The sequence below is a fragment of the Biomphalaria glabrata genome, chromosome 10 (genome assembly GCF_947242115.1).
Source record: "Biomphalaria glabrata chromosome 10, xgBioGlab47.1, whole genome shotgun sequence".
Classification (NCBI taxonomy): Eukaryota; Metazoa; Mollusca; class Gastropoda; family Planorbidae; genus Biomphalaria; species Biomphalaria glabrata.
Window position 1 is genome coordinate 11,754,887 of NC_074720.1, and position 15,063 is coordinate 11,769,949.

General features: G+C 36.3%; 2 protein-coding genes across 5 annotated transcripts in view; one reads left to right on the top strand and one right to left on the bottom strand.

Moving 5' to 3' along the window:
• The window catches only part of LOC106071746 (bridge-like lipid transfer protein family member 3A), a 94,141-nt gene that overhangs the window by 74,135 nt on the left and 4,943 nt on the right, over window positions 1-15,063 (top strand). For all 4 annotated transcript variants that reach the window (XM_056043360.1, XM_056043363.1, XM_056043361.1 and 1 more), the window contains 7 exons: window positions 5,885-5,991; window positions 6,497-6,565; window positions 7,304-7,577; window positions 8,551-10,806; window positions 12,157-12,423; window positions 13,081-13,466; window positions 13,701-13,857. In XM_056043360.1, the coding sequence (XP_055899335.1) occupies window positions 5,885-5,991; window positions 6,497-6,565; window positions 7,304-7,577; window positions 8,551-10,806; window positions 12,157-12,423; window positions 13,081-13,466; window positions 13,701-13,857 (3,516 nt within the window). The remainder of the gene's footprint in view (window positions 1-5,884; window positions 5,992-6,496; window positions 6,566-7,303; window positions 7,578-8,550; window positions 10,807-12,156; window positions 12,424-13,080; window positions 13,467-13,700; window positions 13,858-15,063) is intronic.
• On the bottom strand, window positions 457-2,336 carry LOC106071752 (protein trapped in endoderm-1-like). The gene has a single exon (XM_056043365.1). The coding sequence runs from the start codon at window positions 2,325-2,327 to the stop codon at window positions 1,266-1,268; it is 1,062 nt and encodes a 353-aa protein (XP_055899340.1). The 5' UTR covers window positions 2,328-2,336; the 3' UTR covers window positions 457-1,265.

Below are 15,063 nucleotides of genomic sequence, written 5' to 3' on the forward strand. Positions count from 1 at the left end.
TTTCACTTCATTTTGATTGATGGCCTCACAGAATATTTTGTAAAATCTATTGTCCTTTTTGACTATTTATTAGTACTCAGCAATTATGTCTGATACTGTTTATATTAATATTTTACAGCATTATGCAAGCAATCCAAAATTTAAGTTCATTTTTCTAGCAAGTGATAAAAAGTTTGACCACTCACTTTTGTTCTTCCATTTTTGCCAAATATTTGTTTAAAATTTTATTATTAAAAAACCGGGGGCCATAAAACTAGATGACCTTCATATCATCTCCCCTGCAGATTGCACGGTCTGAAAGGGGAACTTTTTACTTATTAAATTTTAAAAATATAAAAACAAAAATCAATAAGTGTAAGAAAACAAATTAATCTGAACAAATTCCTGGGATATTTTCTTTCAATCAAATTAATTTAAATCAACTGAAATTAATTACATAAGAAAATAATTTAACGTTCATGTTTTTTTTTTAAAGTCAGTGTAATAATCATTGACATTTTAAATTGTATAACAAAGTGACAGAAGAAAAACTCAAATGGAAAATAAATGTAAAATAATTAATAACTTTAACAGTAATATATTTCAGCTTGACATGCACAATTCAAAAATTTCAATATAATGTTATTAACACACTCACTTGAGTTACTTTTTGAACCTTGAGTCCTACACCGATATATATATCTTGACATTAGTTACATTTACAATCATAGGCAGAAAGCAAAAGTTTAGTTTGCACATTTGTTTATTCCTGGGATTGTAGCAGTCTCTGTGTTGTGGAAATATACAGTCATTTGGTGTTAGATGCTGTACCATTGGGAAAAAAATGTCTAACATTGCTTGTGAGTCTACCAGCCAAGTGATAACTATAATTAGATGTTCCAAATTTGTTTTTTATTAACATCATTATTATTTTATTGTTTTCTTCCCCCAAACGTAACAGTGACCTGTTTTGGCTTTGATCAGCATAAATGAAATTAGTGCTTTTTACTCACTAGTGTCCATTGTGCCTGGTCCTTTGTGAAAGAATATTTGTAAATTTTAACGTCAATTCAATTTGAAAATATGTGCAAACAATCCTTCGTCCAAAGATATACTGATTTAAGTAGTCACACACTGACTTAGACATTGTTAAACTAGATTCCTTCATGTCTGTCACAATCTTAGATTCATGATCTTTTTGTGTACTGTTTAGTATTTTATGTCTCAGTGTTTTCTGGTTGTTCTCATTCTAGTTATCAGCTGTTCAATTACTCCCCTTTGTTTTTTCACAATGTATATTCTGAGTTTGATTGAATGCCATGAACAATGACACATTGTATAGGCTTGCTATTTATGTCATATGATTGTTGTGCTAAAGTGTCAGGCTGGTATTCAGTGACTGGGACATTTTGGATGTCCACCTTGTTGCGGGAAGTATCACAGGACAGGAACTTTCTCCACACTGCATTGATCTTTGTATTCATCAGGGCATAGATGACCGGGTTAGTGGCCGTATGTGACCATGAGATGTAGATGACCATTGTATATAGAAACACTGGTGTCATTTGAACACAAGGATCAATGATGCTCATGATTAGGAATGGGATATAGGTTACGCTGTAGTTAATAAGTATGACAGTGATCATTTTAATAAGTTGAGTGTTGCGAGCTTGACCTCTGAACCTTGTAGAAGCTTCCTTGACTGTGGTCAGTGTTCTTTTCTGTGATTTGAAGTGGACATAGTAGATTGAGGCATAGCAGTAGATGGTCACAAGGGAGATGATGGAGATAAAGATAATGCTTAGAACAGAATGAAAACTGCGCTCACCTTTGATGTTCACCATGGTGCAGTAGCCTCGTTTGGGATCATAGCCAAAATCATCCCAGGCATGCAGCAGTGGCACAGTGTATATGGCCAGGGAGATGGCCCATGGCATGCACACCAGCAAGAAGATGGTAGCAGTCATCTGACAAGGCTCATACTTCACATTATGTTTAATAGCCAGGTACTGGCTGACAGTGATATGCATAAGCAAAATGCATTCTGCTGTAATCACCACATACATCACATAGGCAAAGCCTTGGCAGGCCCCGTCGCCAAACACCCATTGTTTATATAAGTTGCTGGCAGCTATCATGGGCAGTATGAACAAAGTGCTGACCAAATTAGCTATGCAGAGGTCAATTATCATCAGCATTGTACAATTTCGGTACAGCTGGTTCTTAATAATTAAATAAATGGAGACAGAATTCCCCAAAGTGCCAAGAAATCCTAATGCCATCGATGTGGCTACATGGAAAATTCTGAGCTCCTCAGCCATCACAAAAGATTCATTTGTTGAGCACATTTTGAAGATGTCTGGGCCTAAAATGTTGGGGATGTCTGGGCCTGAAATGTTGGTGATGTCTGGGCCTGAAGAAATAAATCAAATTAGATATAAATGCACTTAGCATTTTTAATGATCTTCAATTTTTTATGCCAAATCATAATGAAGATAAAATAAAATGATTTCCTCCAAGTTGAAATATATTTGTTGTAAAATATCTATTTAAAAGAAAGAGAAATAAAGGAACTATGACACTATAAATATGCTTGGAACAAATATATTGAAACTGACAACCTCCTCCAGGCAGGGTGGCAAGTAACAAGAAATGAACTAACCAGACAACAGAGTCACACTAGCAAATGTTTAATTCTTATCCAACAGTGACAATGTCAATTCTTAGTTATCATACTGCACATGTAAGCAAAATACAAGTCTGTTGAAACACACTTACTGACAACAGATTATACTTTTCTTCTTGTTTGTTTGAGTTCAAGCTGATTAGTTATCTTGTACTAGGATTATTTATTGATTTCACTGCAGCTTTTAGTGTTTAATACTGGTTGGTAGACAAAGTATCAAGGAAGACATTTTTAGGGGGGGGGGGGGATTCATTGAATCCAATATATCCTTTGATTTTGTTTGAGCTTGTGTAAATCAACTTAATGATCATCTTTCTTTACTTTCCCTAACAAATAAATGATTGTCTTTTCAACTGTGCTGCTAATTTGTAATATTTTGAGTGCTAGTTTTGTTTTCAAAACATTTCAAATAAACCAGCTTCTCTTTCAATGTTAGCTCTACAAATCTATGTCTTCAACATTAGTGTTCAATTTTACTGGATGCATGGAGAATAGTTTCAATTGCAATTACTATTTATTCTGAATAGTTTCATGGTTAGCAGCTATTTTGGATGGTATCATGACTGTAATGCTACTTTTTTTTACACTTTTAAAAGAAGTCGGTATAGTTTTAATTAAATAAGGCTTCTAGGTCACTTTGTTACTTTTTTTTTTGTTATTTTATTTTAAATTGTTTTAACTCCATCTTCACAGAAAACCAGTTGTTTTTTTTTAATGGAAAGTTAAATTGCTGCAGGGAATTCATCTGTCCCTAGTGGCTATAAAATAGTGTTGCTGACAGCAAACACAGTACTGATTCTATTTCAATTCTCTCCCTTTCCACCTGTCTGTCATTCAAAGTAATCAAGTTTTAGAAATTAACTCAGCTGCCTACAATGATTACTTCTTAGACAGAGGCAGGTGTTTGCTTGTATAGGTTTCACCCAATGAAATTTTTTAAAAATATTTTTGTTTCAATAATGAGTAAGTAAAACATCTTTTAAGTTTGTGGGGCATGTGACGTTTACATGGGTAATAGTTTGTAAGGGGATAGTGTGGCCAGCACAAGTACCTTTATTTTTTTCATAAAATGATAGGTGCCTATCAGAATTGAGATCATGATTGTCTTTATTTTTACATTTACATTTCTGGCTCAAACCCAGGATCCTAAAAAAAAATGTGTCTTTACTTTGTTTTCAAATAAAACATGGTAATATTAAGAAACAGGAGTATTTTAAAATTGTAGCCAAATATTATATTTAACAAGTTAACTTACCTACATAAATGTCATATATGATAGTATCTTCCGTAAAGGAATATTTTCTGCAGACTATCCAGTTAGAAAATATTTTATCTTCATCAGAGATGCTCTGCTATTCATCCAAAGCAAAAACACCATAACTAATTATAGTGGTTGCTGCCCCTTGCTAGCTCCACTAGTTACCCTTGGCATCTAATGATTTATTTATGAGTGCTCTCCCTCATTATCAGATAGTTTACTTTTCCTTTTTTTTTTTTTTAAATTGTGCAATGTTGGGTATACTATTACATACAGATGTGGGTAAGAATAGAAATATGTTGTGTGTCCTCCAAGTTCCCTCCCTACTTCTGCCACAACTCCCTCTATCTCATCCAACTTCCCCATTCACATCCAATGTGTTGTGGGCTCAAGTAAGGATCAGGAAGTGAGCCTATAAATGTGTAATCAATAGTTTAACTAGGGGAGACAAATATTATGTGTGTGTATTTTGTCAAATGGGATGATGGCTCCTGCATTACTGTCTCAAAATGCAGAACTCACTGTATCTATGAAGAAAAACACATTGAGATCTCATGGGTTTGAGATTATTACATATCAATAGAAGCAAATCAAAAAATTGTGGCTAGTGGTTATGGAACATGGAATTGAATTGTTCAGCACATTGTCATCTCATTTCTGCCTGTGGTCATGTCTGGGGCGTAAGCCACCAACCAGCTTGGCATCTAAGTTTTGGGCGAGTCTCTCCAACTGTCCACAAGTCCATAGATTATAATTAAGATAACTTAAGATTTTAATATTGTCTTAATATTATTAAGATTTTAATATTGTCTTAATATTATGCGTGATGGATGGAATCTATTCAAGTTAAAGTTCACCACTATTTATAAATAGCTTAGTGGACTAACCTAGAGACAATCTCCATAATCCCATCCTGAGGCTACTAAACATTTTGAGAAAACAATTTGATCTAAGATGTATAGTGTTCAATATTGACATATATGCAATGAATAGGTTCATGTTGTAAACAGTTCTTTGTAGTTATTTTTTTTTTTACAAATTGCATAATATAGCTTTGTATTTCTTAAATTGTTTTATAGTTTTATGACTATTGACAATAACCTGTCTCCAAAGGGATGTGATACAAACAAAATGTATAAAAATAATTATGCTCATGTTTCAATCAACTATTTCAGTATCAACATCTTCCTGTTCAAATCAAATAGGGACATTAATAAGTCACTGGCTCTGATTGTTTTATGTCTCAGTCATGTCACCCTAGTTCATTTTTTGAAGTCATGATATAATTAGATCTACCCCCATCCCACCTTCTTTCCCAAAACAAACAGACTAACCACCCTCCATTTCAAGTTATTTGGTTTGATTTTTATTACCTCCCTTATCTCCATCTTGTTGAACTAGATTTTATTAATTCCCCTCTCTGGGTTATCAGCTCTTATGTCCTGGCGTCTGCTTCTTGCAACATTTGTTTTGTTTTCTTTCTGTTTTGTTGTTTTGTTTTGTTTTCATTTTAGACTAATAGAACAACTTGAAACACATTTTGTATGCTCTCTTTTTGTCCTATAAGGATAATATTAATTTTTAAAACAGCTTACAGAAAGCAAATTAATATCATATATTAAAGTTTTCTCCCCCTGCCTCTCCCTGTAGAATTATGTGACATATTTATTTGAATGCATTCCTCATTGAGTAACATGACTCTTGTAGCACCAAAAATTGTAATTAAAATTGCTTACAAGCACATCCTATTACAAAAATAAAAGAGGTCAGTATTTCTACATACTAACATTAAAAAAAAATATATATATATATATATATCATACTTTTATTTATATAGGCCTACAAACATTTTTTTTTAAATCACATTTCTTTGAAATCATTCTGTAGTACTCTAAAGAGTTGGAGTTTTAATATTTTTGTTCCCATCATATGTAACTTAAGTGATACTTTTGTTTTGTCAGTTCCACATGCCAACATGTATGTCCTGGTCAACCCTGTACGTTTAACTCTGGACTTCCTCACCTTGTTGTGGTCAAATGTTTTTCTACTGACACTGACCAATTCACTTGTAGGTACTTTTGTTTTTTGATATTGCATTTTTTAATTCATAATGGATATGGTATAGGTCCTGTACACATGGACCAGAAAACTTCATCAAGTAGACTTATTTAAAGAAAATATGTATTAAAATGACTAGTTGACCATTTGAATAAATTGTTCACACATGGCAATTTGATTGCCCTATTTAGGAAGTATGAATTTCTATTCTATGAAAAGTGAACATGAATTATTTTGAATTTGTTGGATCCATTGCAAAGCAATTTTTTTTTTTACAATTTAGAAGCTGAGGCACTTTCCCTAGAGACAATTTGGGAGCCAGGGCTCAATAAGTTTTGGAAACCATTAAGTTTGAGTGATATTCCTGTTCAAATCATTAGCTAGTAAATATTTTTGTTATCCAAGAGCTAGTTTTGGGAACAAACCCAGTAGTAGAGTCAATGATGGCATGCTGATTTTCTGTTGATTAATCCATCAAATTTTTTTTACTAATGTTGGATCCTCTTTCCACCAAGGATTTGGACTCCAATGAGCAGAAGCCATCAGAGCATGTGGACATCAAGATAGAGATGCTGATGCCTAGGGTAAGTTAATAAATATAGTCCATGAAGAGGTAAATATGTGTAGTCTTGTATAGGTGTCAGAAGTTAGTATGTGTAATCATGTATTTTGATCAGAAGGTAATAGGTAGCTCAGAACCTTATATAAAGAGGTCAGTTTTGTTTAGACCATTGTTTCCCAAACTTTTTCCTCAACAGAACACTTCATACATTCTGATTATTTAACGGAACACTTTGCTTATACTTTAGAGAGATTTATTCATGTGGTGGCCTACTAGTTAATTATTTCAGTAGTTTGTGGAACACTTATTCAGACCTCAGTGTTCCGCGGTTTGGGAAACACTGGTTTAGACTATTCTTTTATGGAATGTAATTCCTGACAAACCCTTGTACGAACTTGAGAACAAATGACATTATCACTCTGTACTACCAACTCAAATAATGTTAATGCACTTTTTAGGAAATATAGCTGTTAAATAAATCAGGTGGTAAATTATCTAACAAAACAAAAAAAAACACAGTATCCATAATTCCTTTTTTTTAAGCTTTAAAATCAAAAATTAAGTTTTTCTCTCCTCATTTATAAATTTATTTTAAAATGTTTCTTGTATCATGATACAAAATGTATAGGGGTCATTTTTATTTCTGAATCTTTTAGACCAAAAACATATATTTTTTTCTATTTAAAAACTTTTTTTTTTGTGTGGAAATTATTGATTTATTATTTTATACCCTAATTTCTGCTCTTTTCTGTAAATCTAGGTCATTGTTCCAGCGGAGGAGAAAGTTGAAGGTCAGCCTGACAGACCAGAGGCAGTCCAAATTCAGATCTCAAAGCTGGTAGTTAGCAATCTTCGCACAGAAGAAAAGATGAGCCGAGAGGACTTGAAGAAGCTACTAGATGAGTACAAAGTGGCTCGACTCTTTTCTCAGACAGACTTCCCCAACGAGGACGGAGAAGATACATACCAGAGGCTTATCCCTTCTATGTTTTTGGAACATGCTTTAGGCTTGGATGATCCATACATTGACAGAGGTTTGATATCTTAAATATTATTGCTTAAGGAACAAAGCATCTTTGCAACAAAATTCCACATTCTACATTCTGTCTAGTGCTTATCTTCCATTGTTGTTGTTTTTTGTTTAAAAAAAGCTTATATTAATTCAGAGATGCAGTGGCTGAGCGGTAAAGTGCTTGCTTTCGAACCGGGGATCCTGGGTTCTAATCCTAATGATGTTACTCCTGTGAAGATATAAATAACTGGCTTCTGATCTTCACTTTGAAGAGCCAAAAAGATTCAGGGTTTAACTAGTTTGAACCTATTGTGCCTTGTTTTGCAATGGCTCTGAGTTTCTTGTCTTTTTTCTCTGCTGTCAGTTACCCCTTTTGCCTAATGTCCTCTGAAACATCATGGGCTGATTGTTCACAATCATAGGTGTCAATTCTGCTTTCCTTGAGAGAAATCTTAGGGTATCTTTATATCTTTTGAGAATGTCTTCCATTACTCATGGTCATTTAGGAAGTTACACTTTCAAACATATGGACAACATATCCAGCCCATCATAGCTGGGACCTATTGTATATTGGCATCATTACTGTCCATGTATGCTATATGTAGAGGTCAAATAGCTGTTCATGCCAACTCAGTTGGTTTCTAGTTAAAAGGCTGCCTAGGTAGAAAGCTTTTTGATGTGTCAGTAATATGAAGACTAACACACTGAGGAATATAACAGAGAGAATCAGCTTTTTGATGTGTCAGTAATATGAAGACTTAACACACTGAGGTAGTGAAGAACTAGAACTGTTAAGATAGTCACACAAAAGTTTTAAGATCCATCTGATCACTTAACTGTAGACATTCAAACAATTTGCTGATTGACTTCCCAGCTTCTCTCCCCACTTTTCTGACTTTACATCTGTGAGAAATAGTTTCCTATGTAAGACAGAAGAATGTTGAATCTTGTTGGATTATTATTCATTTCTGTTTGTCTTTTATTTTTTATTTCAGCTGTTCACATTTTGTTGAATCAAGTGACTCAGAAGTCTCCAACTGATTCTCACCTTCACCTTCCTCTCAGCCTCCCTTCACATTGCCTCAGCTGTAACAGTCTGAAACAAATGGCCGCCTCTGACATCTGGTCAGCCGCAGCCGATCAGGTCTGGCTGGAATTCCTGGGTGTTCAGAACAACAAAAACCGTCCGGCTCCATTTGTAGAAGCCATGCCTGTGACTGTCTGGATGTGTTCAGCCCCATGTAGTGCTTCTCATTCTCAAAAGTCATCTACGACCAGGCCGAGTCAAGTCAGTGGTCAAAGCTCAGAGTTCACCACTAAAGTAAATGCCGATATCAACTGTGTAACTTTTCAGAATGGAGGCTTGGGTCACATAATGAATAAAGAAACCAGCAACCATAGAGACATTGAAATTAACAGCGGCAAGAGCTTTCAACACCAAAAACATGAGCGCAGTTCTGAGATAGGTTACGATAACAGAGACAGTAGGTATCAAGATCATGACGGGAACAGTGTTTCTCATTCAGGCAGAGAGGATGACAAAAGGCCGACTCGTCTTCCACTTTCAGGGGGAGCAAGCACCCCTCGGCTAAGTAAAAAATTATCCAGGACAGATTCCTTACATGATAGCAACACTGTGATAGACTCAAGCTCCAAATCTAATTTAGATGACATCCAGTCTGACTCTGGAGATCGCAGCTCAAATCAGCAGCCATTTTCAGAACAGTATTCAGAAAGTCATTGTCAAGCTCATCACAGGAGAGATAAACAGTATCACCGGGAAGACTCACGCTCCAGTTCCAGCCCTCCACTGGACCAATCAGAAAGAAGCAGCAGAAGAAGAGCTGAATCTAGAGAAAGGCGGTCAGCAGATAGGCACATGAGGCACAGCAGCAGCTCCAGCATTGAAAGAAGTCACAGGGGTCATGACATTGAAGGAAGGTCGAGTGCAGAGGGTCAGATTTCTGACTCCCACAGGGCCAATAGCAGAGATGTTATGAGGAAAGAAGAATTTTATCACAATGAAGAAAAAGTTAGAAGTGGGGAAATGGAAACCTCCCATTCATATCCGAAAAACCGTCACAGCAGCAACAGTAGCTCAGAGAGGGCATCAGCTGGATCCAGTAGGTCCAGAGAGAGAAGAAATTTGTATGAAATTCAGACTGATGAGGTAGACAAGAAGTTGCCTAAAGATTTGAGGGAGGATAGAGCTTCTCCAAGAGATGAGTTCCACCAAAGATCTCATCGAGATATCTATGGCAGGAGAGCAGCCAGAGATGGAAGCAGGGAGTCTGATAAGAGATACCCTGCACTAGACAGCCATGTTTTTGAACGGTCCACTGGTCGACCTAATAAACGAGAGATGGATGGAATGCCTCTGAGCAGGAAAGGATTTTCAAGAGATCGTGATGGGGGTACAAGCGACGACATGTCTGATACACACACACGGAGGCACCGTTCACACAGCAGAGGTGGAGATACAGATAGTATGACATCAAGACTAGAAAGAAATGAAGACGGGGACAGTTATCGACCAAGGTGCACACCTGATGATCAAGAATACAGGTCAAGGCTGGGTGAGCACCTTCACTCAAAGCATTCTGATGCAGACTGTGATAACGACAGGTTCAGTCCGACATCTCTTAGTTCCCTAGACACCATCAGCAGGGAAAATAGTCAGGGTGTTGTAATCAGTGAAAACAGGGCCGGTGGGGGGGAGAGTCATACAGTCACTAATGCTGAGCCACCTGAGGACAAAGCCTGGGCAAGGATCAACCAGAGGTCACCCCCCGATGGCTGCAAGTCGCAGGATGATGTGTGCTCTGGTGACAGATCTGGCAAAGGTCAAATGACACCTAACAGGAAGACGTGCATCTTGACTAAAGTGCAGGGCAAAGTAAGAGCACAACTCAACCACTTTCAATATCTGTTCTTGCTCAGGCTCTCAGAGTCATTTACTGCATTCCAGAATGATCTCTCAGCTGATCTGGAGGCCTTGGAAGCCAAAGCATTCAGGAAGAGAAAGCTTCCAAAAGTGCCTCCACAGCCCCCTTCTGTGACTGTCATTCCCCTTATGCTCGGTGAACTGGAGTTTGCAGTGGTCTGTCCTTATCAGATGCACCAAAGGACATTCTCTGATGATTTCAGCCTGGTCTCCCCTTTCCTACTTGGGTTCTCCACAGGACAGGATGCTGTGTTTGGTGATGATGGAGATGGGACATGTTTCCCTCAACTTGTGGACAGTAGTAAAGGTAAGTCATCATTCCTAACAGTTCATTTTATTGTCTTCATGAAAGTTGACTTTAAATTGATAGTTTTAAGTGCACAACTACTTTTTGTAAAGTTTATCAGGCAGGAGAGAACTTTTCCTACAATAGTTAAATGCCATTCTTGTCTTTTTTACTCTTGCATAACTCCCTGTAACAACAACCAATTCCATAGTTGTGAGACTGCCTTCATTTCAATGATTCAAAGTTATACACTTTTTCCTTACAACATTTGAGATATGATTAGCAGTTTTTTTGTTGTTCATGTTTAGGATATTTGTTCAGAATTGAAGATTATTACATCCTACACAAATCAAGAGAGAAAACTAAACTCATTCCTTTTACGATGTCTCCGAAGGATCTTGAAAATCACATGGAAAGAAAAAGTGTGCAATACTGAGATCCTTGTGCGAACAGGCATTCCCAGCATCTTTACAGTCCTCAGAAAATGCCACCTGCGCTGGCTTGGACATGTTGTCAGATGGAGGACAACACCCCTCCACCCCACCCCCTCCACACTCCCACCCCCACCCTGAAAGTCATTATCTACAGACAACTTACATCTGGCTCTAGAAAAACTGGTCGCCCCCACCTCCGTTACATGGATGTAATAAAACAGGGCCTCAAATCAGATAATATTGATACTGACCATTGGGAAGACATTACTCTAGACCGCACTAGATGGAGAGAGACAGTGACCAAGAAAGCTATGGACAGCGAAAAAACATGGGCCTCAGCTCTGGAAGAAAAGCGTACCATGCGAAAAATGGCCAGCTCCTCTACCTACCACCTAAGCGAAAGCCACCTTAACCTGCAATATTTGTGGACAGGAGTGTCTTTCCAAAATAGGGCTCCACATCCACGTGAAAAAATGTTCGAGATGAACCATAGTTGCTCTATGACTGAAGGAGGCCAACTAACATCCTATCAAAAACCTCCCTCATGATGACCGGGAATGGCGTTCTAGCCTGTAACTATCAAGACAACAGAACAGATTGCATACCACAGGCAGCCCTGCTGACAGTACAACAGTGTGTTTTTACACATGTTTTTTAAACCATATCAAATCTGAATTTTCTACTTTATTGATAAATCAAACTACAAATATCAGACAAAAAAAAAATATTTTTTTAAATATTTTTTTCCTAACTGTATTTGAAATGTTTCCTTTTTAATTTGATTATAGCTTATTAAAGGATTTTTCTCTAGCATTTTTTTAAACTGCTTCCTGTAGAGTTGTCCTTTTTTTAGATAGACCATTATCCCATTGAGGTATCCATGTTTCATTAAATGTTTCCTAGTTTCCAATGTTTTACTCTAAAAATAAATTTCCAGGCCAAAGAAGTAAAGATGACTCTGCCCTCAAGCCCTTCCAGTCCTCCATAAGTTTTAAGTCTAGTTCTAGCAGCCAGTTAGAAAATGTAACCCACCTTGGGCCACCTTCCGATCTGAACCAACGTAATCGAGCCTTCACTTCTGGCAGCACTGCACATGTTCCTCCCAGTAGCGTCATAGTTCCTGTGGTTATTGCTCCTACCTCTCTCAACTCCACAGATATAATGTCCCAGTCTCTCAACTCTATTGGCAAGGACTCTGGGATAGGTAAGTTAACTAATTTATTAAAATGGTATAAGTTAACTGTTTCTTATTTAGCTGGAATACTTAAGTTAACTGATATTGGTAAGTTAACTGTTTCTTGTTTAACTGGAATTGGTAAATTAACTGATAGGTGCAAGTAAATTAACTTAACTAAAACTGAGAAAAACAGTTTTTCTTTATCTGTCTTGATTAGTATCCATTATTTGTATGATAGATAGATGTAAGTATATAAACATTTGTACTTTAAAAACAAAACATATATTGTTGTACCTATAAAGTAATGTATAAAATGCAAAAAAAAAAAAAAAATTTTTTAATTCTGCAAATCCAGTGTTCAGTTCTTTGAAGTATTTACTTAAGGTTCAGAATTGATTACAATTGTGAAATAAACTATAAGATCTAGAACTAAACATATTTTTGTTTTAGTTAGTCATGAGAATAGAGAAGTATTGATTGAAGCTTTCAGTTACTTGGTCTAGTTGAATAAGTAGACACTTGTGTAAAATTGGGGCAGTCAGATGTTTTTGAGATAAATCATTGATAGTTACATTTACAGTAAATATCATGTACAACTACCAGTACAAGAAATAGTTCACAAATGATGAAGAAGAGACTTATCTACAATGTGCTCATGATCTTATTACTTTTTGGTAACTGTAGGTATAGACAGAAAGCCACAAAGACAGCAGCACTCTAAAGGTGGAAGCTCAGCTGGCTCCTCTCGTGGCGGCACCACAGACATGAAGAAGGCCTTCACCTCCGCCTTCTCTAGCCTGACTGACAAGCTGAAGCACAAGATGGAGAGCCTGGATGATAGCCACAGCATTGGAGATGATGCCGAGACTTTGTCTATCCGCACGGACACCTCAGATGATGACTTTGAACACATGTCACTGGATGATGTAGAGGAGGTGCCAGCATTTTATCATGACCCCCCACCACCTGAGATGACCCCAGTAGGAGGAGATAACTACAGTGACATTGGTGATATCGGGGACTCTGTCAGCATGTACGCTGAGAGCTCAACAACTAAAGGAAAAGAAATGGTCAGTTTGTTAGAGATTTCACGATAACATTACTTTATTGACTTTATTATGTCTAGCGCTTCTCAGAATGAAAGAATCTTTTCTTCTTTGCTATATCTTGTTTGAGCACCAGGCAATTTATCACACTGACAAGCTATTTTTTTATTTCAGGATTAGAGATTTTAAGATTGATTTATTTATACAATTATTCTTCAACTGGACTATTCACAAAATATTCTGCTCATACTTCAACAGGTATATGTAGTTCTGTTTAAACTTGACCACACTGAAATCATCATAGAAAACAAAAGCAATGAGAATTTGACCAAAGCCCAGGTGGCAAAACTTGGTTCTCTACAGTTGGGCAATATTTCCTATGAAGACTTTCAGGCCAGGTTCTCAACTGGAAAAGGTAACTAGTTTCACAGGACTGATTTAAATGTGTGGAATGATGGCCTTTGAACTAATTTAAAAAAAAAATTAACAGTATAAGATAATTGGGAAGTGGTATTATCAAAATTCTGGTTACACCATCAAGTAATAAGGTCAACTTATGCATATCACATAGCACTTGCCCCTGAGAGAAATACTAATGCAATCAAATACTGAGTTATAGCATTTTTCTTTTTCAAATAATTACTAGCTATCATTTTTAGAATTGTATGCATTCAAGGCATTCAAGATCAATGAAAAGCTTTGAAGGAAATACCTGTTCTTACACTCTATAGCTTTTGTCTTGTGATGAGTATTTGTAGTAAGGAGGAGTATCCTTACCTATCAAATTATGTGTCAAGGCCAACAAGAGGTTCTCGAGTCTACTGATCATCTGCTGTACTGGGATAGGCCTTTTTTGACTGACAAAACAGTAGATTTTAATTGCCCTGATCTGCTGTTCATTGATTAAAAAAAATTGCTACCATTATTAACATCACTGTATTATTAGCTGCCCTCGAAAGGGGAAAAGATGCTATTAGTTTTGTGTGGTCTGTCTGTCCGTCCGTCCCATTTAGATCTCATAAGCTAGAAAAGGTAGTGAAAATCCGACATCATAATATTTGAGACCATTCAAAGTTCAACGGGTACTTTTTTCTTTTCTGAAAGCGAAAAATCTAATCTTTAAAATCAATTATGCAAGCAGTTTTTTCATAAAAATACACCATTTTTACAACTATTCTTTATTAATAGTATCAAACACGGAGGCTTTTTAGTAAGGGAGATGACTCTTTACCATTTTTTTAACACATTTAGGCAAATGGTATTAGATTTTTTGTCCAAAAAAAAAATTATTTTACAGTTGTATTGCTAAGTTATTTAAGTTCTGTCATACTAACTACTACAATTACCAAAAAATTGTAAATTTTTTTTTTAAAGAGAAAAAATCTATTTAGTATGCATATAAGTGGAACATAATTTAAAACAACAATTAATAAGTAGTTTTTCATATTATTGCGTGAAATTGCAGAACTATATAAATGACATGGAAAACTAAACTAAAGGAATTTTTTTTTTTAGATATTCATTATAAGACATCAGTTAGGCCAGGTTCACATCTAATCCCATGGTCTGCTGGACCGTTGGGGCACCACACAGGATCTGTCAACCTTCTTTCTCCATTCTT

Excerpts from the sequence above, each read along its gene's own strand:
- LOC106071752 (XM_056043365.1), bottom strand. The coding sequence starts at position 2,327 with ATGTGCTCAACAAATGAATCTTTTGTGATGGCTGAGGAGCTCAGAATT.